The following is a 27,617-nucleotide window of genomic DNA, read 5'->3' as shown; positions in this document are numbered from 1 at the left end:
TTTTTGACACTGGCTCTATATGGCTAAGTCTATGGGCAGTTTTTGTCAGTGTTCCGTGTACACTTGAAAAGAGTGCAGTTTCTGTTTCTTGGGTATAAAATTCTATACTTATTTATTAGTTTGAGCTTTTAGATTTTATTATTAAAATATTTTAGGAATTCCCTGGCAGTCCAGTGGTTAGGACTCCATGCTTCCACTACAGGGGGCACGGGTTTGATCCCTGGTCCGGGAACTAAGATCCCGCATGCCACGAGGCGTGGCCAAAAAATATATATATATATATATATATTTTTTATATGCTCATTTTAAAAATCTTCTTGATTGAGCCATTCATTTCTTTTTTAAAATCTCCCATCACAGTTGTTTATATCTAATTTTCCCCATAGTCTATCTTTGTTGCATTATATAGAGAGGTTATTATTTTTACTAGGTGCAAGGGAGTTTATTATTCTAAGAGAAATGGAAAGCCATTGATATTTTTTAAGTTGTGACTGGTCTTTTTTTTTTTTTTTTCCCGTGTGTGGGAGATGGCTCTCCACTGGCTTGAAAATCTATTTATTTGAAATGCTCTGAATACAGTGACTGATCTTTAAAAGGTACTCTGACTGCTGTGCAGATGATCGATTGTTGGTAGGATTCTTTTAAGGTCTTTCTAGGCTTCTAGACTCTGATTTTTTTGAGACCCCAGCCCACATCATGACAAATTTATTTATTTAAATTTATTTATTTACTTATTTATCTTTGGCTGTGTTGGGTCTTCGTTGTTGCTTGCGGACTTTCTCTAATTGTGGCGAGCAGGGGTACTCTTCGTTGTGGTGCACGGGCTTATCGTTGGGGTGGCTTCTCGTTGTGGAGCACAGACTCTAGGGCACGCGGGCTTCAGTAGTTGTGGCATGCAGGCTCAGTATTTGTGGCTCGCAGGCTCTAGAGCAGAGGCTCAGTAGTTGTGCATGGGCCTAGTTGCTCCACAGCATGTGGGATCTTCCTGGACCAAGGATCAAACCTGTGTCCCCTGCATTGGCAGACGGATTCTTAACCGCTGGACCACCAGGGAAGTCCGACAAATATATTTAAAAAGCATCTAGTATCTTGACTGAGGTGGTGGTTACACATGTGATAAAGATACACAGGGGCTTCCCTGGTGGTGCAGTGGATAAGAATCCACCTGCCAATGCAGGGGACACAGGTTCGGTCCCTGGTCCGGGAAGATCTCACATGCTGCAGAGCAGCTAAGCCCGTTGCCACAACTACTGAACCTGCGCTCTAGAGCCCGTGAGCCACAACTACTGAAGCCCGTGTGCCTAGAGCCCGTGCTCCGCAGCAAGAGAAGCCACCGCAATGAGAAGCCCGCGCACCGCAATGGAGAGTAGCCCCTGCTCACCGCAACTAGAGAAAGCCTGGGCACAGCAACGAAGACCCAACACAGCCAAAAATAAATTTAAAAAAAAAAAAAAAAAAAAAGATGTACACACACAAACAAATGTATGTGTAACTGTTGAAATCTGAATGAGTTCTTTGGATTGCACCAATGTCAGCTTCTTGGTTTTGATATTGTTCTATAGTTGTGTAAGATGTTAATAACATCGGGGAGGATACATTTCTTTGCAGCTTCGTACAAATCTATAATTATTTCAAAAAAGTTTACATACAAAAAATATTCATCGTAGCTCCATGTTCAGTGGAAAATAGTTGAAAACCACCAAAAATGTCCAGTATTTGAAGAATGTGGTTATGTAAATATAATAACTATCTAATAAAATACTATGGGGACTTCCCTGGTGGCGCATTGGTTAAGAATCCGCCTGCCAATCGAGGGGACACGGGTTTGATCCCTGGTCTGGGAAGATCCCACATGCTGCGGAGCAACTAAGCCTGTGTGCCACAACTGCTGAGCCTGTGCTCTAGAGATCACTAGCCACAACTATTGAGCCCATGCGCCCTGGAGCCCATGCTTCGCAACAAGAGAAGCCACCGCAATGGGAAGCCTGCGCACCACAAGGAAGAGTAGCCCCCACTCGCCACACCTAGAGAAAGCCCATGCGCAGCGAAGACCCAACACAGCCCAAAATAAATATAAATTTTTTAAAAAAAGGTTAAAAAAAAAAAGAGTGGTTTGGAGGGGAAGATGAGGGAAAGGGGAACTCCAAGAGGATGCTGACTCTTCATGATAGTGGTTTAGTGGAGGGTTTTACCATCTACTGAGATGGGGAAGAAACACTCCCCGCTGAGAGCTGGGGGAGAGAAATGGGTCTGGGGTTGGAAATCAAGACGTCTGTTTGGATAGGTTCAGTTGGAGATGCAAGGCAGCCACACTTCTGTTTCACAGCTCTTTTGCTCCCTCATTCTTCCAGCCCACCGACTGTCAAACCGAACTTCAGTATCCTGTCTGCACTCCTCTGCCCCTACACTCAGCCCCCGAGCAGCACTGTAGAGTCTCACCCATGGTGGAAAATGGTGCCTTCACAAAGTCATGTTCTTGGAATTCATGTGGGCCCTCAGTGAGCCCATGATCCTCGTGTCTCCAACCAGTTCTCTTGCCCTTCTCCACAGTAGCTATTTAAAATTTTCATCATGTCCCTCAGGCCCTTCCCCTGCTCTGCTCCCTGTACCCTCTCAGTGAAAATGACCCCAACACCTGGTTCATAGAGAGAATTGAGACCACCAGGCAGGAGTTTATACATTTACAAATTTGGCTGAGAGATGCCCAATCTTGCATCCTCCTAGCGACCTCCCCATCAATTTCCTTCCCTTTACATCCCAGGTTGTGGCTTTGGGTCTTTGCATTCCCAGGTTCTAGTTCTCCATCTCCAGTTTTTTCCTCAGCTTAGGGCAATTTGCCACCATTCCCCTAAAACCTTCCTTTCAAGGTCACTAATAACTCTTTGTTGCTAAATATTTTGGATATTTTTCATCTTTAACCTACTTGCTTTCCTTGCAGCATTTGACTGTTAACCACTTCTCTGTCCTTGATATTTCTCTCTTGGCTTGCAACACCATTCTCTGTCCCTTTACCTCACTAGTTGCTCCTTCTTGGGCTCTTCTTTCTCCACTTGTCCCTTAAATGTGTGAGTATTGCCCTTTCCTTACTTCACCTACACATGTTCATGATCACATCCCATTTGATATCTTGCTGCTGCTGAAAGTCCTTTGTGACTGTTCATTGCTCCTTACCATGGCTTCCAAGGCCCCACATGTTCTAGCCCCTGCCTACTTCTTGTTCCCCTCTCTAACTATACTTGGTTATACTAACCTCATTTCCTAGAATGTCAAGAGCTTTCTCACCTCAGGGCACTTTGCACTTGTTGTTTGCTCTGCCAGCAATGATTTTCCTCCATCTCTTCCCTGACCTTCTCTAAAGCCACCTTTCGCCCCTGGTTATTCTTTATCATGGCACCTTATTTTATTCCTTCATAGTACTTATCACAGTATATAGTTCTACTGTCTGCCTGTTTGTTTGTGGTCTATCTTCCCCACATAAAACGTAAGGTCCTTGAGGACAGGATCTTATCTGTCTTGTTCACCACTCTCTACTCATTGCTTATTATGGTGCCTGGCACATAGTAGATATTCAATAAATAGTTTTGGAATAAATGAGGGTTCCCAAGCCACATCTTCCTCCTGAGCTTCAGACCTCTATCTCTAACAGTCTACTACTAGAAATCTCCACTTGGTGTCCCTCAGAACCATTAAGTTCAGCAAAACAGGATTTCTCCTCCCTCTGTGGTCCCAAACTTGGTTGAAGATACCACCATCTACTCATTCTCTAGGCCAGAGATTTGGGAGTCCTCATTGACCCCTTACTTCCAGTCAACCACCAAGCCCTGTTGGTTCCAGCCTGTCTCCTCAGTGTCCTCTCCATCCTTTGCAAGTGCTTTAGTTCAGCCCCTCACTATCTCTCATACGATTGTTGCACCAGCTTCGAAAATGGCCCTCCAGCTTCAGTCCTGCCCCCTCCAGTCTACAGCTCAGATTTGAGCGTGTATTTCTCCTGCTTAATTGGCTCAGGGTTGCTTCCAGAATCAAATGTCAGCTCCTTAGCTTAGTGTAAAAGGCCATTAACTCTTTGGCCCCTCCTGTCTCTCTAGCCATGGTCAGGGCCATGGGTATGCAGCATATGCACACTTGCGTGCAGGTGCAAACATACACGCACATAAGCTCTTCTGCATTGAGTGCTGCACTGTCCCCCCACCCTTGCCACCTGCTCTTTCCACTTACTGCTTCTCGCTAGAACAGGCTTCCCCTCATTTTGTTAAGTAGGAACTTATGGCTGGTTTCCACATAGAAATGTCGTATGAATACAGACTTTTAAAATGTATCCAAATGCTTGACCCTCTCCCAAGTCATTAGAAGTCCTCAATCCCAAAGACCAAGTATTTATAGCGAGGACAGGAATCTTTACATAGTAAAAGCTAGTTTATTCACATGTCATTTATCCAAACGGATATTTTAAACCGCAGGTTGGTTTTCCCTACAGCTCAGCATATTTTTCACATTCATGTTAGCTTAACTAGGGGGGCAAATTATATGATGCACTCCACAGTGACTGGAAGATTATTGGCCTCGCTGGGCTATCAGATCTCACAGACCCACAACCCTGTCTTCAGTTAGGGTGTCTTCATTTCATTGGATCGGCTGACACAAAGACGCCTGAATCTGTCCTTTCTCAGGCTTCAGAACATAGAAACGTGGCCATGTTGGAACTTACCATTTGCGACCTCTCCCTTGTCCTCTGAAAATGAAGGATTCTTTTCTGTCCTTACAGCCTCCCGGACCTTCTGAGAAACAGCTGTTCTCTTAAAGCAAGCAGATGAGGCTTGCTATGTTTTGTTATAACTCAGGACCCGCCAAGAGAGGCAGTTGATTAGAGTTGGTGTTGGTGGGGCCCCGGTTGAAGTTAGCACTGTTTGGGGTACCCGTGGCACCTGGCAGCTGTGCCACATGTGTTGTCAGTGCCGGGGGGGCTGAAGGGAGTGAGAGGTGATTGGCAGTTCCTAAATTCTTAGATGCCAGACTGGTCCAGTGCCTGTCCTGGTCCAGTCTTGCAGCCTGAGATGTGCTGCAGTGTGATTTGTGTAAACTGACTTAAAGCCTACGTCTGACAGTGACCGAGGAAGGAGAGCTGATTGCATTCGTACATGAACTGGTAGAGTTTTAAACTAGTGGCAGAGACTGTTGGTGTTCATAGGAAACAGTTTTTCACAGGAAAGAGTGGTTTGATATGTAAAATGTTCCAATAAATAAGTGTGTCAGAACTACCTCACCATCTTTGACTGTGCAGATGATGCGCGCTACTGGCGGTGATTCGTTTCTGAAGTGTGGGTATGACTCACCAGACTGTGGTGTGCGGCTGCAGCCCCATCATGCTCATTCTCTCTTCTTTGTGTGTTTCCAGACCATCTACCTCACTCTATCCCCGCTGTGTCTGCCTTGCTCAAGTCGGCAGTCACCTCAGCTGTGCCTCCTGAGTCTACCCTCACACAGCAGCCGGAGGGAGCTTCTAACATACAAATATGATCTTGTCCCACCCCTGCTTAAAACCCTTTTCTAGCTCCTCCCATCATGATATGGTCTAGACTCTATGTGTCTGGCCTACCAGCCTGCAGACTGTGTGTCTTGGAGGCCAAGGCACCTGATCCAGAGCAGATGGTTCCACATGTCCCAACTCTGTGACCTTGGATAAGCTTCTCTCTGCCTCAGCATTCTCATCTGAAAAATGGGCATGGTGATAATAGACCCTACTTCATAGAGTTATCGTGAGGACTAAGTGAGTTACTTCACGTAGAGTGCTTAGAACAATGCCTGGTTCTAGTCAGTGCTCAGTACACATTTCTTGTTATTACATCTTCATACACAGGCATGTCTGTGCACTCTTCAGCTGCGCTGCCAGGGCCTTCTGTCCTCTGACCGACTCCTGCTGCTCTCATAGGTCTCAGACGTTGCTTCCTCCAGGAAGTCCTTGCTGGTTGCATCACTTGCAAATATTTTCTCCCAGTTCGTAGAGAAACTGGTTTATGGTTTCCTTTGCTGTGCAAAAGCTTGTAAGTTTGATTAGGTCCCATTTGTTTATTTTTGCTTTGATTTCTATTGCCTTGGGAGGCTGGCCTAAGAAAACATTGGTACAATTTATGTCAGAATGTTTTGCCTGTGTTTTCTTCTAGGAGTTTTACGGTGTCAGGTCTTATATTTTAAGTCTTTAAGACATTTTGAGTTTATTTTTGTGTATGGTGTGAGGGAATGTTCTAACTTAATTGATTTACATGTGGCTGACTGACCTCTTATTTTCATCAAGGAACACTTCTGTTTTCTTTTCCCCTCTTGCTTTCTCAGTCCTGGGGCTGAGAAAGGGGGGAGGGGGAAAGACCAAACAGAGAAACCCCTTCCCTCCCCTCCCCTCCCCTCCCTTCCCTTCTCTTTTCTCTGCTTTCATTTTTTAAATAAATAAATAAATTTATTTATTTATTTTTGGCTGTGTTGGATCTTTGTTGCTGTGCACGGGCTCTCTCTAGTTGCGGCAAGTGAGGGCTACTCTTCTTTGCGGTGCGTGGGCTTCTCGTTGCAGTGGCTTCTCTTGTTGCAGAGCACGGGCTCTAGGGTGCGCAGGCTTCAATAGTTGTGGCTCGCAGGCTCAGTAGTTGTGGCGCACGGGCTTAGTTGCTCCGCAGCATATGGGATCTTCCCTGACCAGGGCTCAAACCCATGTCACCTGCATTAGCAGGCGGATTCTTAACCCCTGCTCCACCAGGGAAGTCCGAAAAACATTTCTTAATGAAACAGGGCAGCTGTACAGGTGGTGGTTGGAGGGTGGAGAGCATGAATTTCTGTCACTGCGCTCCCCAGCTTCTATCCGTCTTGGTCTGTCTTTGGCCTCCACTCCTTTACTGGTCGGAAACGCCAGTTCTCACCCGCCCTCTGGCGGACAGTCTGTGGAACATGCGTTCAGTCGGGCAGCAAGCCGGTTACCATGGAGAAGGAAGGCCAGCCAGGGCTTCCTTAGCACTAGTACACGTGTTTACTTGTCTGTGCCTCTGTCTTTCCATTCTTACACAATTTATCTGCGTATATAAACTGACAGATTGACTAGCCACCAGAGTTTGATTCTGGCCTTAAGTACTTTAAGTTAAACTTGTGTGATAATTCAGTTTACAATGAGTTTTTAGTGCAGTGAAAGACATGCTTTATCAGTGAGTTCAAAAACAGTGATGGGGCTTCCCTGGTGGCGCAGTGGTTGAGAGTCCGCCTGCTGATGCAGGGGACACGGGTTCGTGCCCCGGTCCAAGAAGATCCCACATGCCGCGGTGTGGCTAGGCCCGTGAGCCATGGCCGCTGAGCCTGCGCGTCTGGAGCCTGTGCTCTGCAACGGGAGAGGCCACAACAGTGAGAGGCCCGCGTACCGCAAAAACAAACAAACAAAAAAACAGTGATGGTATCTCAGATATTGCACAAGAAGTATTTAAGAGAAAAAAATAGGTTAAAATCAGTTAATGTAATCATCTCTGTTTTGAAGCAGTAAATGCAGCTTTTAAAAGTTACTTTCGGGAGGGAGACGCAAGAGGGAAGAGATATGGGAACATATGTATATGTATAACTGATTCACTTTGTTATAAAGCAGAAACTAACACATCATTGTAAAGCAATTATACTCCAATAAAGATGTAAAAAAAAAAAGTTACTTTCATTGATGACAAATGTGGTCCTTTTTGTGGGACCACAGTGTAGCCTTTTCTTTGTAGTGGGGGCCAATGGGTTCTTCCTGCATATGCAGTTGCAACCAAAATGCATTTACTAAGCCCCTGCTTCTGCAGACTTCTCAACCCTGGGAAGCCAAGTTACTGACTGTGTTCTACACTTCTCAGGGGGTGGTGAGGACTGTTCCTTTGAGAATAGTAATAATAATTGTAGCTAACATGGAGCATTTCCGGGTGTGCTCTGCACTGTACTAAGTATTTATATATGTAACCTCATTTCATCCTCACAGTAATTTTGTGACTTATGGATAGTTATTATCTCCATTTGACAAAGGAGGAAACTGATGCTTATAAAGGTAAAGAAGTTGTCCAGGATCACTCAGCTGATGAGGGCTAGAGGTAGGATTTGAACGTAGGCAAAAGGACAGGCAGTCTTTAGAGCCGTACACTTACCCAGCACAAAGCTGGATGGCCCCTTGTGTACCCTTGGAAGGCCGAGGCCAGGAGACCGTTCCAGCAGAGGGCAAAGGGGGGCTTGGCAGAGGGGCCATTGGGGATGCTCTGTGAAGAGGACTGCTCTGTCCAAGTAGCCCAGGCCCTGGTACCCTGGGGTCCAGGGTAGGGGAGGTGGCTGGGAATGGACCAAGCCTGAGGCCAGGCAGCCCAGGTCTCAGCTCAGCCCCAGTTGCCTGGTCTACAGCATGTCTTGAGTGTGCTATGTATCTAACACTGTTCTGGGTACCCTGGAAATCCCAGCACCATTGCAGATGGCGTCCCTATCCACAAAGACATTAGAGTTTACATGAGAAGATAAAAGTTGACATTTGGAGGGGGTGGCAATGAATGTTTTCTAAAATGCATCACTTTTCCTGTTTCTCTGTGAATGTATGTTTTTGGGAAATTCACAAGGGCATTCACAGCATTCCCAGGTCTGCATTGTCTCCCAAGAAAGGAGTCCCTGGGGGCTGGGGGGAGAGGGAATTTCATGAAGTTGATCAAAAGATACAAACTTCCAGTTATAAGATAAATAAGTACTAGGGATGTAACGTACAACTTGATGACTACAGTTAACATTGCTGTATAGTATATGTGAAAGCTGTTAAGAAAGTAGATCCGGGCTTTCCTGGTGGCGCAGTGGTTGAGAGTCCGCCTGCCAATGCAGGGGACATGGTTCGTGCTCCGGTCCGGGAGGATCCCACATGCCGCGGAGCCGCTGGGCCCGTGAGCCATGGCCGCTGAGCTTGCTCATCCGGAGCCTGTGCTCCGCAACGGGAGAGGCCACAACAGTGAGAGGCCCGCGTACAGCAAAAAAAAAAAAAAAAGTAGATCCTACGAGTTCTCATAACAAGAAAAATCCTTTTTTTTCTTTTGTTTCTTCTTTTTTGTTTCTATTTGAGATGATGGATATTAACCACACTTATTGTGGTCATCATTTACCAATATATCTAAGTCAAATCATTATGCTGTATACCTTAAACTTACAGGGTGCTGTATGTCAATTATGTCTCAATGAAACTAGAAGAAAAGAAACCTAAATGTCCATCGATAGATGAATGGATAAAGAAGATGTGGTAAATATATACAGTGGAATATTACATAAAATATATACAGTGGAATATATACATATAAATATATACATATAAATATATACAGTGGAATATTATATAAAAAGAAATGAAATTTGGTCATTTGTAGAGATGTGTATGGACGTAGAGTCTGTCATATAGAGTGAAGTAAGTCAGAAAGAGAAAAACTAATACCATATATTAATGCATATATGTGGAATCTAGAAAAATGGTACAGATGAATATATTTGCAGGGCAGGAATAGAAACGCAGACGTACAGAACGGACGTGTGGACACAGTGGGGGACGGGGAGGGTAGGATGAATTGGGAGGTTAGGTTTGACATAAATACTCTACCATGTGTAAAATAGACAGCTAGTGGGAACCCTGCTGTATAGCACAGGGAGCTCAACTCAGTGCTCTGTGATGACCTAGATGGGCGGGATGGGGGGGAGGGAGGTCCAAGAGGGATGGGATATATGTATACATATAGCTGATTCACTTCACTGTACAGCAGAAACTAACACAACATTGTAAAGCAATTATATTCCAATAAAAAAAGAAAAGGAAAGAAATCACTTTCCTCCTGACCTCCAACCTGGCTGTTCTCCCTCCATGTCCTTGGAGCATATGTTTCCCATCTTGTGTGTTTGTAACAGTGTACATGTTTCTGGGTCCTTCACTTTCACTGAAGTCTCAGAAGGGTTGACGGGCAGCACTGGTGGGCAGAATTATCCTCACCCCTGCCCTGGGCCCTGTCTGCTGCCAGCCGCCTGAACTGGGTGGAGATGCATCCAGCTCAGATGTGCCTGGCGAGTGGGCTGGGAGGAGGAACAGGATCTCCCGTGTTTGAGCCAAACCCAGTTCAAGCCACAATTACCCGGTTTCAATTCCAGCTGTGCTTTGTCAGGTGTCATGTATCCCTCCACATTCCTCCATGTAGCCACATGGCTGCGTGGCTTGTGGGGTCAGTGGCAAAACAACAAGATGTCTGGGGCTCTGCTGCAGGTTGAAATGATGCCTGTCATCTTTGTATTGTCCTTTTGGTACCTAGGTTTAGCCTCCAAGGGGTACTGATGTCTAATGTGTACCCTCAGAAGGATGAGAGACTGTCACCCTTACCCAGAGGTGTGCTGGTAGGTGCGTACAGCCAGCTCTCCTGAAATAAAGCCCTGGCTTGCAGTGTTTGCCAGTTTCTGAGGTGTAAATACTCCTAAGCTTACCAGCGTAGCATCACTACACACAGTAGAGAAGAGATGGGCAGCAGCACACCTGTTTCCACAGATCGAGACCATAGATGGAAACAGCTTCCAGAGCAGAGTAAAATGTGTAGAATGATTAGGAAGTCATATGTTTTGAGCAGTTAGTATCTTTTTTTTTTTAAATAAATTTATTTATTTAATTTATTTATTTTTGGCTGCGTTGGGTCTTCGTTGCTGTGTGCAGGCTTTCTCTAGTTGTGGCTAGCGGGGGCTACTCTTTGTTGCAGTGTGTGGGCTTCTCATTGCGGTGGCTTCTCTTGTTGCGGAGCACAGGCTCTAGGTGCGCGGGCTTCAGTAGTTGTGGCACGTGGGCTCAGTAGTTGTGGCTCACGGGCTTAGTTGCTCTGCGGCATGTGGGATCTTCCTGGACCAGGGCTCGAACCCATGTCCCCTGCATTGGCAGGCGGATTCTTAACCGCTGCCCCACCAGGGACGTCCCGGTACCTTTGTTTTTAATATAATTTATTGTAACTTTGTATAATTTAATTTTCAGTAATGGCTGTGTTTAACAACTGGCTCACAGATTTCCTGGAAATTTAACGGTTATCTCTTGCAAGCCACTGTGAGCTGGCCTCAGCACACCACTGCTCTCACACTGCACCTGTTTCAGAAGACATTGTTTTGGGGGTAGGAATTAGGCCAGGAGGCCCAAAGAGCCATGAGAAAAGGAGGACCCAGTAGTGACTCCCTGGGTGTGGTGGGGGCTATGCATGGGGTTCCAGGTACCTAACCCCCTGTTTGTCCAGAGCCCAGCAGCCTGGCTCACATGGCTGAGGGGTATCTGGGCCCATAGCAAAGCGTCAGGGTGGGTTTTTTGTGTTCCAGGACTCCTCCTCAGACACTTTTCACCGGTCCCTTGAACATTGCTTCATCAGAGAGGGCTTCACCGACCACCTCCCCACTTAGAGGTGATCCCCATGGTACACACTCTCAGCCCCATGACCCTGGTCCTTTTCCTTCCAGGCACTCTCCACAAGTAATCTTCTCCACATTCACATGTGAGTTTCTATGTTTGCTGCCATCTCTTCCTCTACTGGAAGCTCTAGGAGGGCCGGGCCAGTCTCACTGACCCGGAGCACCCAGCACATAGCAGGTGCTCAGTGAACACTTGTGGAGGGGAAGGGCCTGAGAGAGCAGGCTGAGAGACACGCACAAAAATGAGGAGGGAGAGGAGACAGCCATTTACCTTATTTGAGTTTCTTTTTCCAAGAAGAACAAGCCGTTGGCAGTGTACTGGGTACCCTTTGACCTTTCCAGCTACAAGGGGTGTATCTGCTGCCAAGTGACAGAGACCTGATTTTAAATGGTGTGAACAATAAGAGAAATCCACTAGCTCACTAACAAGAAGCCCCAAGGTAGGGTTGCTCCAGGTGGGTGTTTTCAGCAGCTTGACGATATTCTCAGAGACCCGGCTTCTTTCCTCCTTCTGCTCTGCCTCCTTAGGGTAGAAACTTTGCTCTCAGACCAGGCCCTCCATGGTTGCTGGGAGCTAGAGGCATCACCTGGATATAGTCATGCCCTACAGACATCAGTTCCTTCCGGTGTGGCTCTTTTTAGGAGTAAGGAAACCTCTCCCAGAGACCACATGTCCTGTCCTAACGCAGCCCTGCAAGGGGACTAGGATGACCAGAGCTTCTCAAAGTGGAGTGCCCAGACCAGCAGCACCAGCAGCACCTTGGAGCTTGTTCAAAACTGAGGGGGTGGGGCCCAGCGATCTGAGTTTTAACAAGCTCTCCTGGTGATTTGGTGCTTGGTAAGGTCAAGTTTAAGAACCACGGCTGGCCTAATTGTGACCCACCCTTCAGAGGGTGAACTCAACTGGGGCTCTGCTGAGAGGAAGTGGGGAGACTGGTGGGGCTGAGCCATCCTCAGAGACTGGAGCTGCAGATGAGACACTTTGCATCTACTGCCTTTAACCAGCACCATGAAGGAGACAAGGCTCAGAGTCCTGTGATGAGGGGCAGGGCTGCCCAGGCAAGAAGAGCCTATGACTCTGAACCCCCCAACCTTTGCCTTCTCTCCTTACCCCCAGCTACCAGAGATTCACTGACTGTTACAAGTGCTTCTACCAGTTGCAGCCTGAGATGACACGGCGCATCTATGACAAGTTTGTAACTCAGTTGCAGACATCTATCCAGGTGAGTGGCAAGAAGCCCAGCAGGTACTATTGGCTCGGGTCCTGCCTCCAGATCATCAGCCCTCTGAAGGCAGGGACGCTGCCGTCAGCCCCTCTCTATCCTCAGTCCCTGAAACTGTCCTCTGTGCCCCCAGGCTGCAGTGGCCATCATCCGTTCCCTCCAAATGGCAGGGGTATCTTGAATGCCTCTTGTCTCATTGCCCTGTGTTGTAATTGAGTTTATAGTTGTTGTCGCACCTGACCTTGTGAGCTCAGCGAGGGCACGCCTGGGTCTACTCCTCTGTGTTTCTCCAGCACCTGGTGCAGAGCCTGGCACAGAGGAGGCATTTAGCAAATTGTTGAATTCATTGGAACTGCATACCGGAGGGGATACAGAAAAGGACAGGATTCCATTCCTGTCTTTAAGTGATCCCTCTTGGGAGTTTAACTTCCATGCTGTCACACTCCAGGATGGGCTTCGTTAAGCATCAGAATGTATGTGTGCTGTCCGCAAAGGGTGCTCAGCTGTGGGGACAACAGCAGGGATGCAGCCTTCAGAGATGATGTGCAGGAGGAGAGGCTTGCTGCAGGCTCTTTTTAAATGTATTCTATTTTATACTTTATTTTCTTAATTATAAAAGTCACATGTAGAAAAGTTGGAATGTTTGTATAAAGACAGAACTTAAATTAGCTAAAATTTTACTAAGTGCCGTTAGTAGTTCAGCATATGGAGTTGTCTGGTATTACTATAGCTCTTTCCTCTTTTCAGGAGGAAATCTCTGAAATCAAAGCCGAGGGAAACCTGGAAGCTGTCCTGAATGCGCTGGATGCGATTGTGGAAGGAAGCAAGGACTGCGAGGAGCCGGCTTGGTGAGAAGGGTGATGCCTGCCCCCCCGCATGGACAGGTGGAGAGGACCAACACCAAACAGTGACCCAGAACAGAGAGACAAATGCATAGCCCCTCTGGGGCAGGAGAGCTGGGGGCAAGCGCATGTAGTCCAGGGGGTTGAGGTGACTGGGATGAGAGAAATCTTCCCAGGGAGCTCATTTCAGGACCCATCTGGCCTGCAAGAGAGAGGGTAGAGGGAGTGGGATGAGGCATAATAGCGAGGTTTGGAGTCTTATGTCGATTAGTCTGGCCCAGGCATCTGGTTTTTATTCATTTGTTCATTCAACAAACACTTAGAAGCACTTACTATACGCCTAATACTGTTGTAGATGCCAGAGATTCAGCAGCGACTAAGACACGAAAGACCTTCTCTCCCGGGGCTGTCATTCCAGTGGGCAGCCCTGCTGCCAGGTTGTTCTGGGCAGGATGGAGAAGGAGGCCCTGGGGACAGGAGTGGAGAGTTGAGGCCACCGAGATGGCAAGTGGCCTGAGCTCCTGCCTCCTGCCTCCATTTCCTGCCTGAGTAGAATCCTAGGTCAGGAGGAGTAAAAACCTTTTTTGTGCTTTTCAATTTGCTAATGCTTTGTGACATTCATAACTTAAGAGAATTAACTTTTATAACTGAGAAGGAATTTTTAAAGAACCTACAGTGGCTTCTACCCCACTGCCCATCAGAACTGGCCTATCTCCTCACACTGGGCACTCAGCACCCCCTAAACTCTTGCCTCCTCAGACCTGTCTTTCCTTTATCTTCTCACATTAGCCAGCCAGGGCCTCTTGGGGTCTGGGCCTGCTCTCAGGCCACCACCTTCCCCCATCTCTCCAGCTCACAGTCCCATGGTGTGGATGCACCAGCAAGGCACATGGTCACAAGGACCGAGGAAATCATCTCCAGCCCTGGAGGTTTACAGCTGGAGGGAGTGTCTGTGGATGAGGAGGAGGGCTAAGGTGTGGGTTGGTGAGAAGAGGAGAGATGGGTTCCTGGGAGCTGAAGCTAAGGGACAAGGGGTTAGCGTCCCCTCAGGAGCAGGAGCCATGCGGTTGGATCTTGGGAGTGCGAGGGACTGCAGGAGAGTCCTGGAGAGCCAGCCAGCTGGAGGCTGAAGGTGGGAATGCCACTGGCTGGGTTTGGAAGGAGAAGCCTTACCCCACACAACGACTCTCTGTCCCCACCCCTGCGCCCCCTGCGGCCCTGCAGGCGCCCTAGTGGGATCCCAGAGAAGGACCTGTGCAGCGCTGTGGTGCCCTACTTTCTGCAGCAGCGGGACGCCCTGCAGCGCCGTGTGCAGAAACAGGAGGCCGAGAACAGGCAGCTGGCAGATGCCGTCCTGGCCGGGCGCAGGCAGGTGGAGGAGCTGCAGCTGCAGGGCCAGGCCCGGCAGCAGGCCTGGCAGGTGAGTGTCCCGGCCCTGCCCTCAGGCACGTGCTCCGCTGCAGCCGAGGAGAAAACGGGCCCAGGGAGGGCAAGTGACTTGCCCAGGGATGGCTCCTCCATGTCAGGATCAGGGTTAATCCTCTGTAGCCATGGTGGTTCTACTCCATGTGATCACTGCCCAGTACTTTTAAAATGTGTACAGCAGAATGACTTCTAGAGCCGTCAACATACCTAAGACATATCCTCCATGCAACAAATATGTGTCCTTTGAGGGTGAACTCAATTTCTGAAAGTGGCCCACAGTCACTTGGGGCCAAGTTGGTGAATAAGGGGGAAGAGAGTAATCAGGCTGGGTGACGCAGATAGCACATGTGGCTACAGAGTGATGAGATGGATTTTCTCGCCAGCTCAAAATGTAGTTCCAAAAGAGGGTTTCTAGTGGGGCTTGAACGGTGGCCCATTATTGGGTTCTCCTCATCATTTAGATGTCCAACTTACGTTTACCTGTGGCCACTCGACAGCTCCCTTCCTGGGGCAGACCCTCCTATTCCCGAGGGGAATAAGTCCCCAGATCCATGGCTCTCAGGTCCCCTGGTCTTCTTCCCAAGACCAGTCAGGGGCAATCTGAAGGCCCTGCCCCAGCCTCAGCAAGGCCCCAAGCCTCAGGGAGGCGGCAGCAGGAGAAAGGCTGGTGCCTTGCTCTGCTTCCTCTTATCTTCACCCCCTCAGCCTCCTCCTGTAACACACTGGCCCTGGGAGTGTGTAGTGTAGTGTAGTGTAGTGTGGTGGCCCAGGCCCTACACAGCAGACACCCAGGTGGTGTAACCGAGGCCTCAGCCTAGTGCCGTCTCCTGGGACAGGTTCCACAGTTGAGAGTTGTGTCTCGGGTACTCTCGGGGCTGCCTTGCTGAGTCCTCCGGCAGCTCTGCCATTGGCGCTTCATCACCATGAGGCCAAGGGTCACTCCCCTGTCTAGGCTTTGGCTTCCAAATTGGCCAAATAGTGATCCCCAGCGCCCTGCCGGCTCTGACATTCAGTGCTTCTATTTTAAGAGGAAGAAGGAAGCCCCCTGCTCTTATAGCCACACCTCTCCCATTACAGCTACAGATGCTAACCATTGTTTGAAGTGGGTCAGCTGGATTGAGTGTTGAGTGCTGAGCCCCGTGTGGGCTCAAAGAGCCCTTTTTCACTACAATTCCCATGTCTGTAGCCCAGCTGCAAGTCCACTTAATTTAAGAAAGTTTCTCTGCTAGAAATCTCCAGTGAGGTCAGAGGATCGGGGGACACTTAAGGGGCCCTTTTTGAAAATTGGCTCTTCTCTGGGGAGGCCCAGCCTAGGTGGCCATGGCACCCAGCCTGCCATAAACAACTGCTGAGTGGGGCGGATTTCCTAATATGCCTTGCTGGGCCTGTGATATGAGTTTCAGACCCCTTCCTTATCATCCTGGGGGAAACCCAGGCCTGGAGTCAAGGACAGTAGAGGGAAAGGGTTTGGATTTTCTCATCTCCCAGTCTGTCTGTTCTCTCTCATTGATGTCAGGCTCTACACAGAGAACAGAAGGAGCTGGTGGCCGTGCTGAGGGAGCCTGAGTGAGGAGGAGAGGGCCCGGCCCAGGAGCAGAGGGCAGTCAAGGTCAAGGGCCTGTGGTCCAGGATGCTGAGCCTGAGTGAGCTGCCTCCGAGAACAGTCCCTAAGCAGTGATGAAATTTGCCGGAGAAGGAGGCCTCAGCTGTCTCCACTGCCATTGTGCCTCTGGGGCTCCCTTGGGGTCAAAAACACACACTACCTTCAGATTCCTCACTGTTTTCTTCTAACTTTAGGATTCTTGGCCAGCTCCCGCCCTGGGAATTAGGCACCATGCTGCCTCTCCTTTAGGTTCAGGCCAACCCCCCACCCTACCCCCATCACACATATCGCCTATTCCTGAGCCCTCCCTAGGACCTGGCTTGGGGAATCTGTATTCAGTTTCCACTGATTGCCCCCTTGCTGGCCAGCCCAAGGGCCCTTGCCATGTTCTCTCCACATCCGCAAATAAACTTCCTCCACTACACTGTAATCTGTGAGGATGCTCCCTCTGCCTGGGCCTCTCCCAGGACTCTCCTGGGCCAAGATCCCACCCTGGACTCCAGAGTCCTGGCTCCAGTCGAGGCCCCAGTTGCAGGGCTCTGAGAGCCTCCAGGCTGGGGAGGGTTGGTGGGGGGTGTATCTGACCATCATGTATGGAAGGGCAGTGAAGCCCCTTGTCACAGAAACCAGGAGCCTTGGGTTCCCTGAGGCCAGGACAAGCTTCCGGGGGGTTGTCACTCTGTCCATGCGCCTGCCCTTCTCTTTGCCTTGGGTTGATTCTGAGAGGCTCTATGGTGGGCCTCCCTAGGTGTTTGTTTGCGCCTGGTGAGTGCTCGAACATGGAGCAAGTGGGCCCTCCAAATGGCTGGGGCTTTGTCCTCCGGCTTCTCACAACCCCCTCTTCCCCAGCCAGGGCCACAGGGCATCAGGAGTGACTTAGCCAAAGGCAGGGTGGGTGTTTCCTCCAGACTGGAGGGTGAAGGGAGTGGGTGTGGGTGGGGGCAGAACTTTCTTCCCTGGCAAGGGCTTCACCCTAACTCTGTAGAGAGAGGCCTGGTTGGGTCTGTCTAGGAGCAGCGGGGACACTCGGGAAGATGGCAGGGTGGTCCCTGATCATCAACCCCACCCCCCCAAGTTGAGCCTAGTGGCTCCTCTCTCCTCCTGGACACGCCTAAACATCCAGCCACCGGCCGTGGGGTGGAGGCAGCAGTGCTTCGTCTGGCAGGTCTCCACCTGGTGAGTGGGTGGTGGGGGAGGACACCCTCCCTCTTCTCCAGGCTGAGCTGAGGCAGAAGTGGCTTTCAGGTCTGGGGTGGGGTTTTTCAGGCTGGATGTTCTGCCCCTCGGAGGACAGGTCCCCAGGGTTGTTGGCAGTGGGGAGGCTGTGAGGGCAGGAAAAGGATCGGGGTGGGGCGGTCAGGAGCTCAGAGGTGCGAGGGGCATGGGGAAGGGGGTTCCCACCTCAGTGCCCACCTGGCCAGTCGCAGACAGAAGGGCTGTCCTTACCTCACACCTGGCCACACCTGTGTTGGCTTTTGGCTCTTGGCCCTGTGCTGCCCCAACCCCTTCCCCCATCCCAAGGCTCAGGGCCTGAGCAGAGTCGAGCCGCCCCCATGCCAGGCCTGCTGTTGAGGTCTCTCTGGGGCAGAGGCCCTCGGGGTGAATGAGGGCATTGGCCCTCCCTCACTGAGTTTGGCTCCTGCCCACAGGGCTGACAGTGGAAATCAGCCTGTGGGAGGCTGTAGCCCAGCTTTGTGCAAATCTATTTTGGACCTCTGGGCCCCCCTTCCTCTCTAGGCTCCCCCTCCTACCCCTCCCGGTCTGCCCCGCTGGTGCTCAAACTGAGGCTGGGGCTCCGAGGGAGAGTGAGTAGGGGCTGGGAGACCTGGGGCAACCCCCTTGAGGAGGGGCTGGGGACCTTGTCTGGAGGCTGGCAGTCTTGGACTGAGGCCCACCTTCCTCCATCACTCCCAGGGGCCTGCCCAGGCAGCCGCAGCTCCAACCACAACATCCTTTGGGGTTTGGCCTAGGCGGTTGACCCCCAAATAGCCCTGGTAGATTCCCCCAAGACCCGCCCGCACCCTTGCCTCTGGGGCACAGCCCAGAGAGTATAAAACAGTGCTGGAGGCTGGGAGGGGCAGACCAGCTGAGTCCTGAGCAGCAGCCCTAGCACAGCCGCTGACAGACACACCATGAGACCCCTCATGTTCCTCGCCCTACTGGCCCTGGCCACACTCTGCCTCGCTGGCTGGGCAGGTGAGTGCCCCTACCCCTGCCCCAGCCCGCGGGAGCTGTGAGGGGAAAGCACCATGGCCTCACCTCTCCTCACCCCTTCCACTGGCAGTCCCTATTGGCAGTCTAACCACCCTTCTGTGGGCTCAGTCCATTTGCCCCCACTGCTGTCCTTGTGGAGGGAGAGGAGGGGAGAGGGGAGGAGAGGGAGAGCCCTAGGGATGAGCAGGGGTGAACTGGGCTCCTTTTTCTTGCAGATGCAAAGCCCAGAGATGAGGAGTCTGGCAAAGGTGCAGGTATGAGGCAGGGCCTGATGGGAAGCTGTGCCCTGTATCACTCAATGGTGCTGCCCACTCCCAGCACCCCTGTCTCACCCTGGTCCCCTCAGTCCCATTCTCCCCTCCTGCCCCGTCCCATCTGGCTCTCAGGAAGGCCAGCCTACTCCCCACCTTGTCCACCCAAACTCGGAGTCACCTGACCCCTGACCCTCTGCTCCACAGCCTTTGTGTCCAAGCAGGAGGGCAGCGAGGTGGTGAAGAGACTCAGGCGCTACCTGGATCATGGGCTGGGGTGAGAGAAAAGGAGGTGCTGGGCCAGGGCCCTGCATCTCCAGGATGGGCTGGGAGGAGCGGCCGCTGTGGGAGGACTCTGGAGCCCCAAGCGCAGTGGGAGGAGGGGCGGGCATTTTGCATGGAGGCTGATGCCAGTGTGTTGGGCTCTCAGAGCCCCAGCCCCCTACCCAGATCCGCTGGAGCCCAGGAGGGAGGTGTGTGAGCTCAACCCCGCCTGTGACGAGCTGGCTGACCACATTGGCTTCCAGGAGGCCTATCGGCGCTTATACGGCACAGCCTAGAGCTCTCAGCCCTGACGGCCTGGCTGGCAGCCCCCAGCTCTGCCTCCTCTCCGGGACCCCTCCCCCTCCCCTCTCCCTGACCTCCCTGCCCGGCAAGTGTGAGATCCCAGCAGCTGGGAGCATCATCCCAGCTGCTCCAGAATAAACTCCGGAAGAGGAACTGGTGGGGCTGTGATTCTTTGTCCATCTATGGAGTGTGAGGAGGAGGTATTGGGAGGATGGGGAGTGGAGAGGAGGTTTTACCTTTTTCAGTCCCAGAAAGTGCTTCCCAAAATCTGTTGTTGAGTTATTTATTTATCCCTGCCTCAGTCCAGAAGCATTGAAGGTGGCTTCCTAAAGTCTAAATAGGGTTCTCCTCTCTAGCCCAGCACCCTCCCCCACCTCAACCCACTGCCCCATCCGTGACACACCCAAATAGACCAGATCCCAAAGGCCTGGACGCCTGGAGTATACGGCTGTGACCAGGACAGACAGCCTCATCGCCATAGGCAAAGAGCTTCCGGTAGATGGTACTGCCTGGTTTGGGGGTGGGGGCAGTAGCGGGCCTCCTGGCCTGGTTAATAAGCATTCAGGATGGGCCTGGGTTAGTCATGTTAGTTCTTGCCTGGGCTGAGCAGAAACTCCAGGAGCACCAGAGATGGGACCAGATGAAAGGGCCCAACACCTCCCCATCCCAGCCTTCGATGGCAGGTGGGGCAGCTCCAGCCTGGACACACGCACCTCCCCTCTCAGACCCTCAGCACTTCCCCCAGCCCCATCAAGAGCACCCTCCTGACCCTCCTACTCTCTACCAGCCTCCCAGCCCCTCTCCTCTCCTCTGCCTTCTGATCTCCGCACTCTCTCCTCAGCCACTCCTCTTGGTTCCAGGCTAAGAAGTGCCCCCGTCTAAGCAGGCCTGGGTCTGGGCTCCTCCCCAGCACGGGGGGGAGGGGGGGGGGCGGGGGGGGGCGGTGCGCCTGGCCTCTGCTTCCCTCCAGGGCAGGCTCAGAGCTGGGGCCTCACTGTAGTTTGGCCTTTGTATTCCTCTCCAGCGGGCCACCCTGCAGCAGGGGGCACGTACTGGGAGCCCGAAATAGGGAAGCTGTGAAAGCAGCAATGATGAGCAGGTTCCCGGCCACTGCCAAGCCCAGTGTGGCCACTGTGCCCGCCAGGCCCAGCGGCGGTTCCTGCATGGCCAGCCAGGCTCGGCGAGATCCCATATCAGCCAGCACCGCCTCCAGCTGGAAGTGTGTGCCCAGCACTGCACAGATGTGGAATAGCTGGTGGCTGTGGCCTGTGGGGAGGATGGGCAGGTGAGGGCACATACCCCATCCCCAGGGCTGCCCCAACTCATCCTGTGACCCATGGTGAGCACCACATCCTCTGGGCCTGCTACTCCCCTAAAACTGGGAATAAGAAACCCAATTCCCAGAGTTATTGGCAAGAGTGAGTGAGCTGCTGTGCACAGAGCCCCTGGCCTACAGGCTGCTGGTTTTGTTGTTATCTGAGGACTGGGGCTGGGCCTGGACCCTGAGGGCCCTGCCAGGAATACTCTCCTTTACTCAGTTCACTCTGTGCTCTGGGGAGCTGTCTCCCCATCCCCTCCTGGGCCAGGCCAGGTCTGCTCTCACCGATGTAATCAAAGCGTCCTGGTGCCAGCCGCTCAGGCAGGTGGGAGGCAAAGAGGAAGCCAGTGAGCAACGCGCAGAAGAGGTGGTAGCCGTGGCTGGTGCTCAGTGCCTCCTGCCCACAGCTGTGGCCCCTGCCCCAGCACAGTCCGAGCTGGCAAAGGAAAAGCAAGGTTGACGGGGAGGGGCTTTGGGGGTGGACATCATGTGTCTGGGGTCTGGTGAGGATGAGGAGGGGGAGGGCACAGCTGGACTGGGTGCTGGGCTAGGAGGGTGGGCAGCAGGGCTGAGTCAGGGATCGAGGGGGCAGGGCTGGGGGTGGGCACTGTGAGGGTCAGGACAGGAAAGCAGGAGCCTTACCCGATAGAAGAGCGGGAGGTTGTCGAACAGAAAGGGATAGGTGAAGGCAGCCGTGCGGAGGATCTTACTGAGCGCAGGGCTTTCTAGCTCGGGGAACCTGGGAGGCGGGAGTGAAAGGCTGGTCACCATCCTTATGCTGGGGTGGGGGTCAGAGGAGGGCAGGGGACCTTTGGCCAAGATGGAATGTCAGTGTAGCTTAGTGGCTATGAAAGCCCTTAGGCCACATGACTTCTCTGTGAGTGACAACAGCTGTTAGACGGGGATAGACACCTGCCTCTTAGGTGGCTGTGAGAGTTAGAGGCAGCGCAGGGATGGTGCTGGTGCACAGGGTCTGGGCACAGGAAGTCCTCAATAAACGGTCCCATTGTTACCAATGTTGTTCAAGAGCAGTGAAACGCAGGCACACCCCAGTGGTCCTGGGTGTCCAGGTGTTTGTGGGTGCTCTGTCCTGTCCCTCCGCCTTCCCCTTCACCACTGGCCGAGAACCCACCGGGAGTAGCAGGAGAGGCCGGTGCACAGGAAAGAATTGAGTGCGGCGGCGGGTACAAATAGCTGGTGCAGGCGGCTGTGCAGCCAGGAGGCCGGCATGGAGTAGGCGGCATAGGGGAAGGCGCAGCCTGGCGGGGCGGGGGGGGCGGGGGAGGGGAGCTGAGGCCCCGCCCCGGAGACCCCGCGCCACACCCCCGCCCCGCCCCGGAACGCCCCCGCCCCCCTGCCCACCGCCCCAGCCTCTGCCGCGGGGCTCACCCAGGCTGTAGAGGCTGAGCGCGCCGTAGTCCAGGAAGTAGCAGATGTGACGCGCGCGGGGTGACATGGAGCTGAAGGTGTGCGCGCAGCACGACGCAAACGGGTAGAGGCAGGCGGGCAGCAGGAAGACGAGCAGCGGCCAGTGGTAGGGCTCCGACCGGAAGCCCTGGCCTCCCGCCAGCGCCAGGAGGCGCCACAGGAAGTACCTGCGGCAGGCACGTGCTCAGGCCACCGGACCCCCAGCGACTCCCAGTGCAGCCCGCGGGCCCGGACGGTCCCGGTCCGCCTGAGTACCCCCTTGAGCTCGAGGCCCAAGCCTGGGACAGAGCCTCCCTCACCAGGTGGGCAGGAAGTGAGTCCAGATGTTGACGGTCTCGTTGGTCATCTGGAAGGAGCTGAGGACACAGTCCAAGGCCGAGCTGGTGGGGCGGCGGTAGCCAGACATGATACCATCTTCCCAGAACACCTGGGGTTGTGGGGGGCAGGGGAGGAGAGGAGTCACTGTGTCCCACCCTTTCTCTCCAAGGGACTCCACTGTGTCCCACCCTTTCTCTGGAAGCAGGGTGGAAGGGAATGGGCTGGAGATCACAATGGCCCCAAAGTCAAACTAAATCCAACCCCATCTCACCACAGTTTCCAGTACCCAGAGAGCAGGTGAGAAACAGAAGAGGCAGAGTAAGGGGACAAGATAGGATGGACACAGGGTGCTCTGAGGAAGCCGACTCTGGATAAAAGAGTGTTCTGGGCTCTAGGGAGCAGGTCACAAGCCTGTTCCTTAGAGAGCAGAAGAGTCCCACACTGAAACGGCAGGGATAAGAGTTAGCCTAGAGCAGGGACTTCTGCACTTGCAAAAAGAGAAGAAACTTTGCCCCAGCCAGTCCCCTGAGAAGTAGGAGTCGGTGAATCCCTCACCCTGGGGACCTGGTGGACGCGAAGGAGCTGGGGCAGCTTGAGACTGAGCATGGTGGCCCGGCACCTCCACGTTGACCTAGAGACAAAGGGCGGGGGGGGGGAATTAGGTATCTGCCCCCATCCACAGGTCCCTTTTCGCCCAGGTCCAGGCTGAACCTGGTCACTGAGTCCCAGGGTAGGCTGTGTACACGGGCATGCATGCGGGTGGTAGCTGGCCACCAAGCTGCTTCCTTCAGGCCAGGGGAGGCTGGCCCAGCTTCCCCAGTGGTCATAACCCCAACCCCTCCCCAGCCTAGCCTGGGGGCTATTTAGTTCCCCCATTGAGAGGGGCTGGTCAGCCTCGACTCAGCAAGGAGCGGAGGGTCCTCCTCAGCCAGAAGGCTGCCTCAGTAACCCTGGACCCTGGAGCCAGGTCCCCAACCCCCAGTTTTTGTCTCAGAAGAACCCTGACTTACGGAGGACAGCACAGAGAGAGCCTAAGTACACACCACCACCGCCATCGCCAGCACCAGAAAGCCCCTTGGCTCACAGTGCCTGGGCTGAGCACAGAAAACTTAGGGTGCTCAGGGAGAATTCTTGGAGAGGCCAGATGCCTACCGGTGGAACAAGGAATTAGGGGGATGCCTGGCTCTTCTCTGAAGACTACACTTGTGCCCCGGGGGGGCATTTGGGGTCCCTGCCCCACCTGAGCCCCGGCCCCTCAGCCTCAGACCTGTGTGCTGCCTCCGGGTGGCCGCAGCTTTGCTGCCCGCCTGCCCGCCTCTCAGGCCGCCTCTCCCAGGCACATTCCTTGGCACAAGCGGATGGGCTGGGCCACCAGGGCGGGTGGAGCTGCCCCAGGAGGAGGGAGAACAGGACACTCCTCCCACCTCTCCAGGCCAAAACTTTCCAGCCCCGCCCCGTGCCTCTTCCTGTCATCGCTTTGCCTACTCTCTGTGTGCATGTTTGCTCCGCACACACTCTGGGCCCTCACACCGCCAGCCTGAACCCCAAGCCTCCGTTCCTGCCTTTCAACATTTTGGGGGCCCTCTGCCCTTGAGCTGGGTGCTGGGGACCCTGCTGGGCACAAGGCCGACCTGGTCCCTAGTCCCTGTACCCTGGCTGAGATTTGATAGATGACCCTGGGAATTCCCTGGCGGTCCAGTGGTTAGGACTCTGTGCTTTCACTGCCGAGGGCCTGGGTTTGATCCCGGGTCGGGGAGCTAAGATCCCGCTACCACAGGCCTCGGGGCGCAGCCAAAAAACAAAAAGAAACTAAGATGACCCCTCCCGGAAGTGGGATGGGGGTATTCTGACCTATCCTGAGTGCGGCCCAAGCTGCCTGGGGGAAGGGTGGACCAGGAAGATGCTGGCGTCTAGCTCCCCTCAGGGTCCCTTCCCTCAGCACTGGGGTTCAGAGGTCTCTGAAGTAGAGTTTGCGCTGTAGCCATGGAAATGGGGGAGGGGCCGGCCGGAGCAGGCGAGCGGCCTCTAGTTCCCCAGAACGGGCGTCTTGGCCCCAGGTGAGCTTCCTTACCCAGAGTTTGATGGGCGCTCCTAAGCTGGTGGGTCGGCAGGCCCCGGGCTCCACGGGTGGAGTCCCTGGCTCTTGCCAGCCGGGCCAATGGGAGGGAGAAGAGAGTGGCGGGCAGGCGGGCCAGGCCTGGGCGGGGAGTGGGAGACAAAGGGGAGCCAGAGAACAATCCCAGCCTTGTCCAGCCTCCAGAGAGCAGTGCGGGGTGGCCCAGCCCCATTAGCAGGCAGCTCACTCGGGCTCCAGCGCACAGCCAACCCCTACAGCTTGACCCCACCCCACTGAGAGCGGACTGGCCGGAAGAGGCCAGGGCCCTAGCCAGGATGCAGCCAGGGTGGTGCAGAGCGCCCCCCTCAGACCAGGCTGCTCCACGGCTCCAGGGTTCCAGGCTCTCCCAGGAGCTGAGAGTGGCTCTGCCTCAAGCTGGGCAGAGGCATCCAAACCCTGAATATGAATTCTCCGAAACCTCTTCTCACTGTGCTTCGCTGCCTCTCAGCGCCTGGTGCTGGGCAGAATCCAGAGCAAATGCATTTGGTAAAATGTTGGTTCAACCTCGAGGGGTTCACCAAGCTTCTCCACTCCCCAGACACACTTGAGGTGTCAGTCCTTGCGGAGGGATGGGGTTGAAGACTCAGAGGCTGGTTTCAAGGTTCACCCTCACCTCTCCATTGAGGAAGTTTCTCCCTGATTCAGAGGACCCAGCTGAAAACCGCAAACCACCCCCAGGGAGCAATGTAGCCTTCAAAATAGTTGACCCTTGAACATAGGTTTGAACTGCGTTTATATGCAGCTTTCTTTCACTAAATATGTACTCAGTACTACACGGTCCCCAGTTGGTTGAATCATGGATGTGGAACTGCAGATACAGAGGGCAGACTGTAAAATCAAGTGCAGATTTTTGCTTGCATAGGGGTCAGCGCCCTAAAACCTCATATTGTTCAGGATCATCTGTATATTGTTTTCACCTATCACCCTTGTGAAGGCAGCAGCTCAGTTCAATGAACTTCACATCTATCAAAACCATCTCTGGAGTTTGTGCTCCAACTGCTGGTTACTTGCTTCAACTGGGCCACCTCAAAGAAACCTTTCCAAACTGCCATTTCAGTACGTAATCTCCCATGTCCCAATAAAATTGTACAGAAAGGCACCAGGAGACAAGGAGTGGACTTCTGGGGGTCTTTATTAAGCGATGCTTTAGTCTCAGCCTCTGCCAGGGACTGGAAGTGGGGGTGATCCCACTCCCCCCAGGTTGTCCCAGACTTGCTGTCTTAGAGGAAGGAGGCAGGCAGCCAGTTCTCCTCCGAGAACAGTCTGGGAAGCTAGGCTAGTGCTGGGGTGGGGAACAGCAGAGCTGAGATCCCCGACCCTCAACCCCCAGCCCGAGCTGTATGTGCAGCCCGAGCGGGAGGGGCCGAGGCAATCCTGGCCAAAGCCTCCCACACTCAGCCCCACTCTTGCTGCTCCACTCACTGCCCTGAGCTATTCGTGATCTCTGCTCTCACATTCACCTCAACACTCCAGAAGCTAGCCCCATGCTCAGCTCCTCCAGGCCTTTAGTCCCGGGGAAGGACAAAAGTAGGGAAGCCCATCAGGTCAGAGGGTCCCTGGGCGGGCAGCTTCAAGGGGCCTCTCCTTTCTGCTGTCCATGCGAACACAGGCCCCTCCCTAGATAGTAAGGGGGGTTGTGGCCTCAAACTTCACCCCTCTCTCCTCTTACTGGCATCCCACTCTGTCCCAGCACAGCAGCCCAGAGCACAAAGCGCAGTGACCATGGGGCTGGCGGGCACAGAAGCCCTCACTGGCATATAGGCCAGACTGCCTGCAGCCGTTGTGGGCCTGCTCCCTGCCCTGGAAGCTAGACGAAGGGAGACAGAAAACAGAAGTGGGGCAATGGGTGTGCATCCCCTGCAGCAGGAGGAGGGGATCTAAGCCCTGCCCTGCTACTGGTGCAGGCAGCTCCAGGCCCCTCTTCCTTAAGAGTCCCCAAGGCTCCAGAGCTGCCCAGCCCCTGCAAAGGGAGATGAGAGGGGGATGGGTGGTCCTCAAGGAGAGGAAGGGTCTGCAGAGAACCACCCAGACACCTGGTGTTACCCAACTCTACCCCCAGGCCCAGAGGGCCCAAACTCCTGGCACCAACCACCCTGCGTCTTGGGTGAGGAAGAAGGGCCCCTTCTGCTGTCCCTTCCCCTCAGAGGTCCAGGAACCACTCCAACGAAACGCAGACACCCGTGCCTGCCACCTGCCCCTGGGGAAAGCAGGGGGGCTGAGGCAGGAAGGCTGGCTAGGGGCCCACAGGCCTCTCCTGCTCCAAGCACTTTCCTTGCTTTCCTGACGTCGTCTTGGCAACAGGGGGACCCCACCCTCCCAGCTGGCTCCTGGGCCCTCCCTGCAGCCTGTGTGCAGCTGGGCTTCCTTCCTGTGTGCGTGCGTGAGTCTGCGTGTGGTGGGGTGACTACAGGTGGTGGTCCTGGCTGCCAGGGAGGGCAGGAGAGATCTGGAGTCAGCCCCGCTGCAGGGCCTGGGGGTCGGTCTCAACCAATCTCCTTCCACTGCTTGTAGAAGTCCAGAACATTCTTGATGTCCACACTGGCATGTGCAGCGGCCTGCAAGGCTGCCTGTAGAATTGGGGGGAGGACAAATGGAGGAGGGCCTGACCTCCCAAACTCTGGGACAAGTCGTTGAGGGGCTGGGGAAGGGGTGATGGAAGAGGAAAAGGGCAGCTGTCTGGTCTGAGGGAGTCGACACCGGTACCTCTTCCCCATTCCACACTGCCAAACATCACCCCATGACCCACCTGCATAGGGCCTGAGAGCGTGCTGGGGTTGTCCAGTGGAAGGCCTGTGATGATGGTCACCATGCCACTCGGGTCCTCCTCACCTGCCCCCTGGGCCAGAGTCAGCTGTTTGCAGCTGTCCAGGATCTTATAGAGCGTC

The 27,617-nt window shown here is 53.3% G+C and overlaps 4 protein-coding genes across 15 annotated transcripts in view; 2 read left to right on the top strand and 2 right to left on the bottom strand.

Moving 5' to 3' along the window:
• The window catches only part of PMF1 (polyamine modulated factor 1), a 24,932-nt gene extending 7,982 nt beyond the window's left edge, over window positions 1-16,950 (top strand). The window contains exons 2-6 of one of the 4 annotated variants that reach the window (XM_089913846.1): window positions 387-413; window positions 6,896-6,974; window positions 13,398-13,498; window positions 14,778-14,912; window positions 16,434-16,950. In XM_089913846.1, the coding sequence (XP_089769972.1) occupies window positions 387-413; window positions 6,896-6,974; window positions 13,398-13,498; window positions 14,778-14,912; window positions 16,434-16,473 (382 nt within the window). In that variant the 3' untranslated portion in view covers window positions 16,474-16,950. Of the gene's footprint in view, window positions 1-386; window positions 414-6,895; window positions 6,975-12,544; window positions 12,651-13,397; window positions 13,499-14,716; window positions 14,913-16,433 lie in introns of all 4 variants that reach the window. The other 3 variants (XM_022559593.2, XM_022559594.2, XM_022559592.2) reach the window with 3 other exon arrangements.
• PAQR6 (progestin and adipoQ receptor family member 6) lies at window positions 16,722-27,583 on the bottom strand. 4 transcript variants are annotated; one of them, XM_089913753.1, is made up of 8 exons: window positions 27,479-27,583; window positions 23,172-23,247; window positions 22,598-22,725; window positions 22,260-22,465; window positions 22,003-22,129; window positions 21,513-21,609; window positions 21,156-21,306; window positions 16,722-20,818 (listed from the first exon to the last, which is right to left on the bottom strand). In XM_089913753.1, the coding sequence occupies exons 2-8, from the start codon at window positions 23,220-23,222 to the stop codon at window positions 20,544-20,546; spliced, it is 1,035 nt and encodes a 344-aa protein (XP_089769879.1). In that variant the 5' UTR covers window positions 23,223-23,247; window positions 27,479-27,583; the 3' UTR covers window positions 16,722-20,543. The 4 variants fall into 4 exon arrangements, with proteins under 4 accessions (XP_089769879.1, XP_089769884.1, XP_022415293.1 ...); XM_089913758.1 differs by lacking the exon at window positions 27,479-27,583 and adding an exon at window positions 24,688-24,772; XM_022559585.3 differs by lacking the exon at window positions 27,479-27,583 and adding an exon at window positions 23,884-23,990.
• Window positions 17,062-19,660, top strand: BGLAP (bone gamma-carboxyglutamate protein). The gene is made up of 4 exons (XM_022559595.2): window positions 17,062-18,716; window positions 18,950-18,988; window positions 19,193-19,262; window positions 19,416-19,660. Exons 1-4 carry the CDS (start codon window positions 18,653-18,655, stop codon window positions 19,543-19,545), a joined length of 303 nt encoding a protein of 100 aa, XP_022415303.2. The 5' UTR covers window positions 17,062-18,652; the 3' UTR covers window positions 19,546-19,660.
• The window catches only part of SMG5 (SMG5 nonsense mediated mRNA decay factor), a 30,524-nt gene continuing 27,742 nt past the window's right edge, over window positions 24,836-27,617 (bottom strand). For 4 of the 6 annotated variants that reach the window (XM_022559581.3, XM_022559580.3, XM_022559582.3 and 1 more), the window contains exons 21-22: window positions 27,479-27,617; window positions 24,837-27,299 (exon numbers count right to left, since the gene is read on the bottom strand). In XM_022559581.3, the coding sequence (XP_022415289.2) occupies window positions 27,216-27,299; window positions 27,479-27,617 (223 nt within the window). In that variant the 3' untranslated portion in view covers window positions 24,837-27,215. Of the gene's footprint in view, window positions 27,300-27,478 lie in introns of all 6 variants that reach the window. The other 2 variants (XM_022559583.2, XM_089913634.1) reach the window with 2 other exon arrangements.

This window comes from Delphinapterus leucas, chromosome 1 (genome assembly GCF_059928025.1).
Source record: "Delphinapterus leucas isolate spDelLeu-1000000601 "Yukka" chromosome 1, BTC_Dleu_Yukka2, whole genome shotgun sequence".
Taxonomy (NCBI): domain Eukaryota; kingdom Metazoa; phylum Chordata; class Mammalia; order Artiodactyla; family Monodontidae; genus Delphinapterus; species Delphinapterus leucas.
This window is presented reverse-complemented; position numbering and strand designations above follow the sequence as displayed.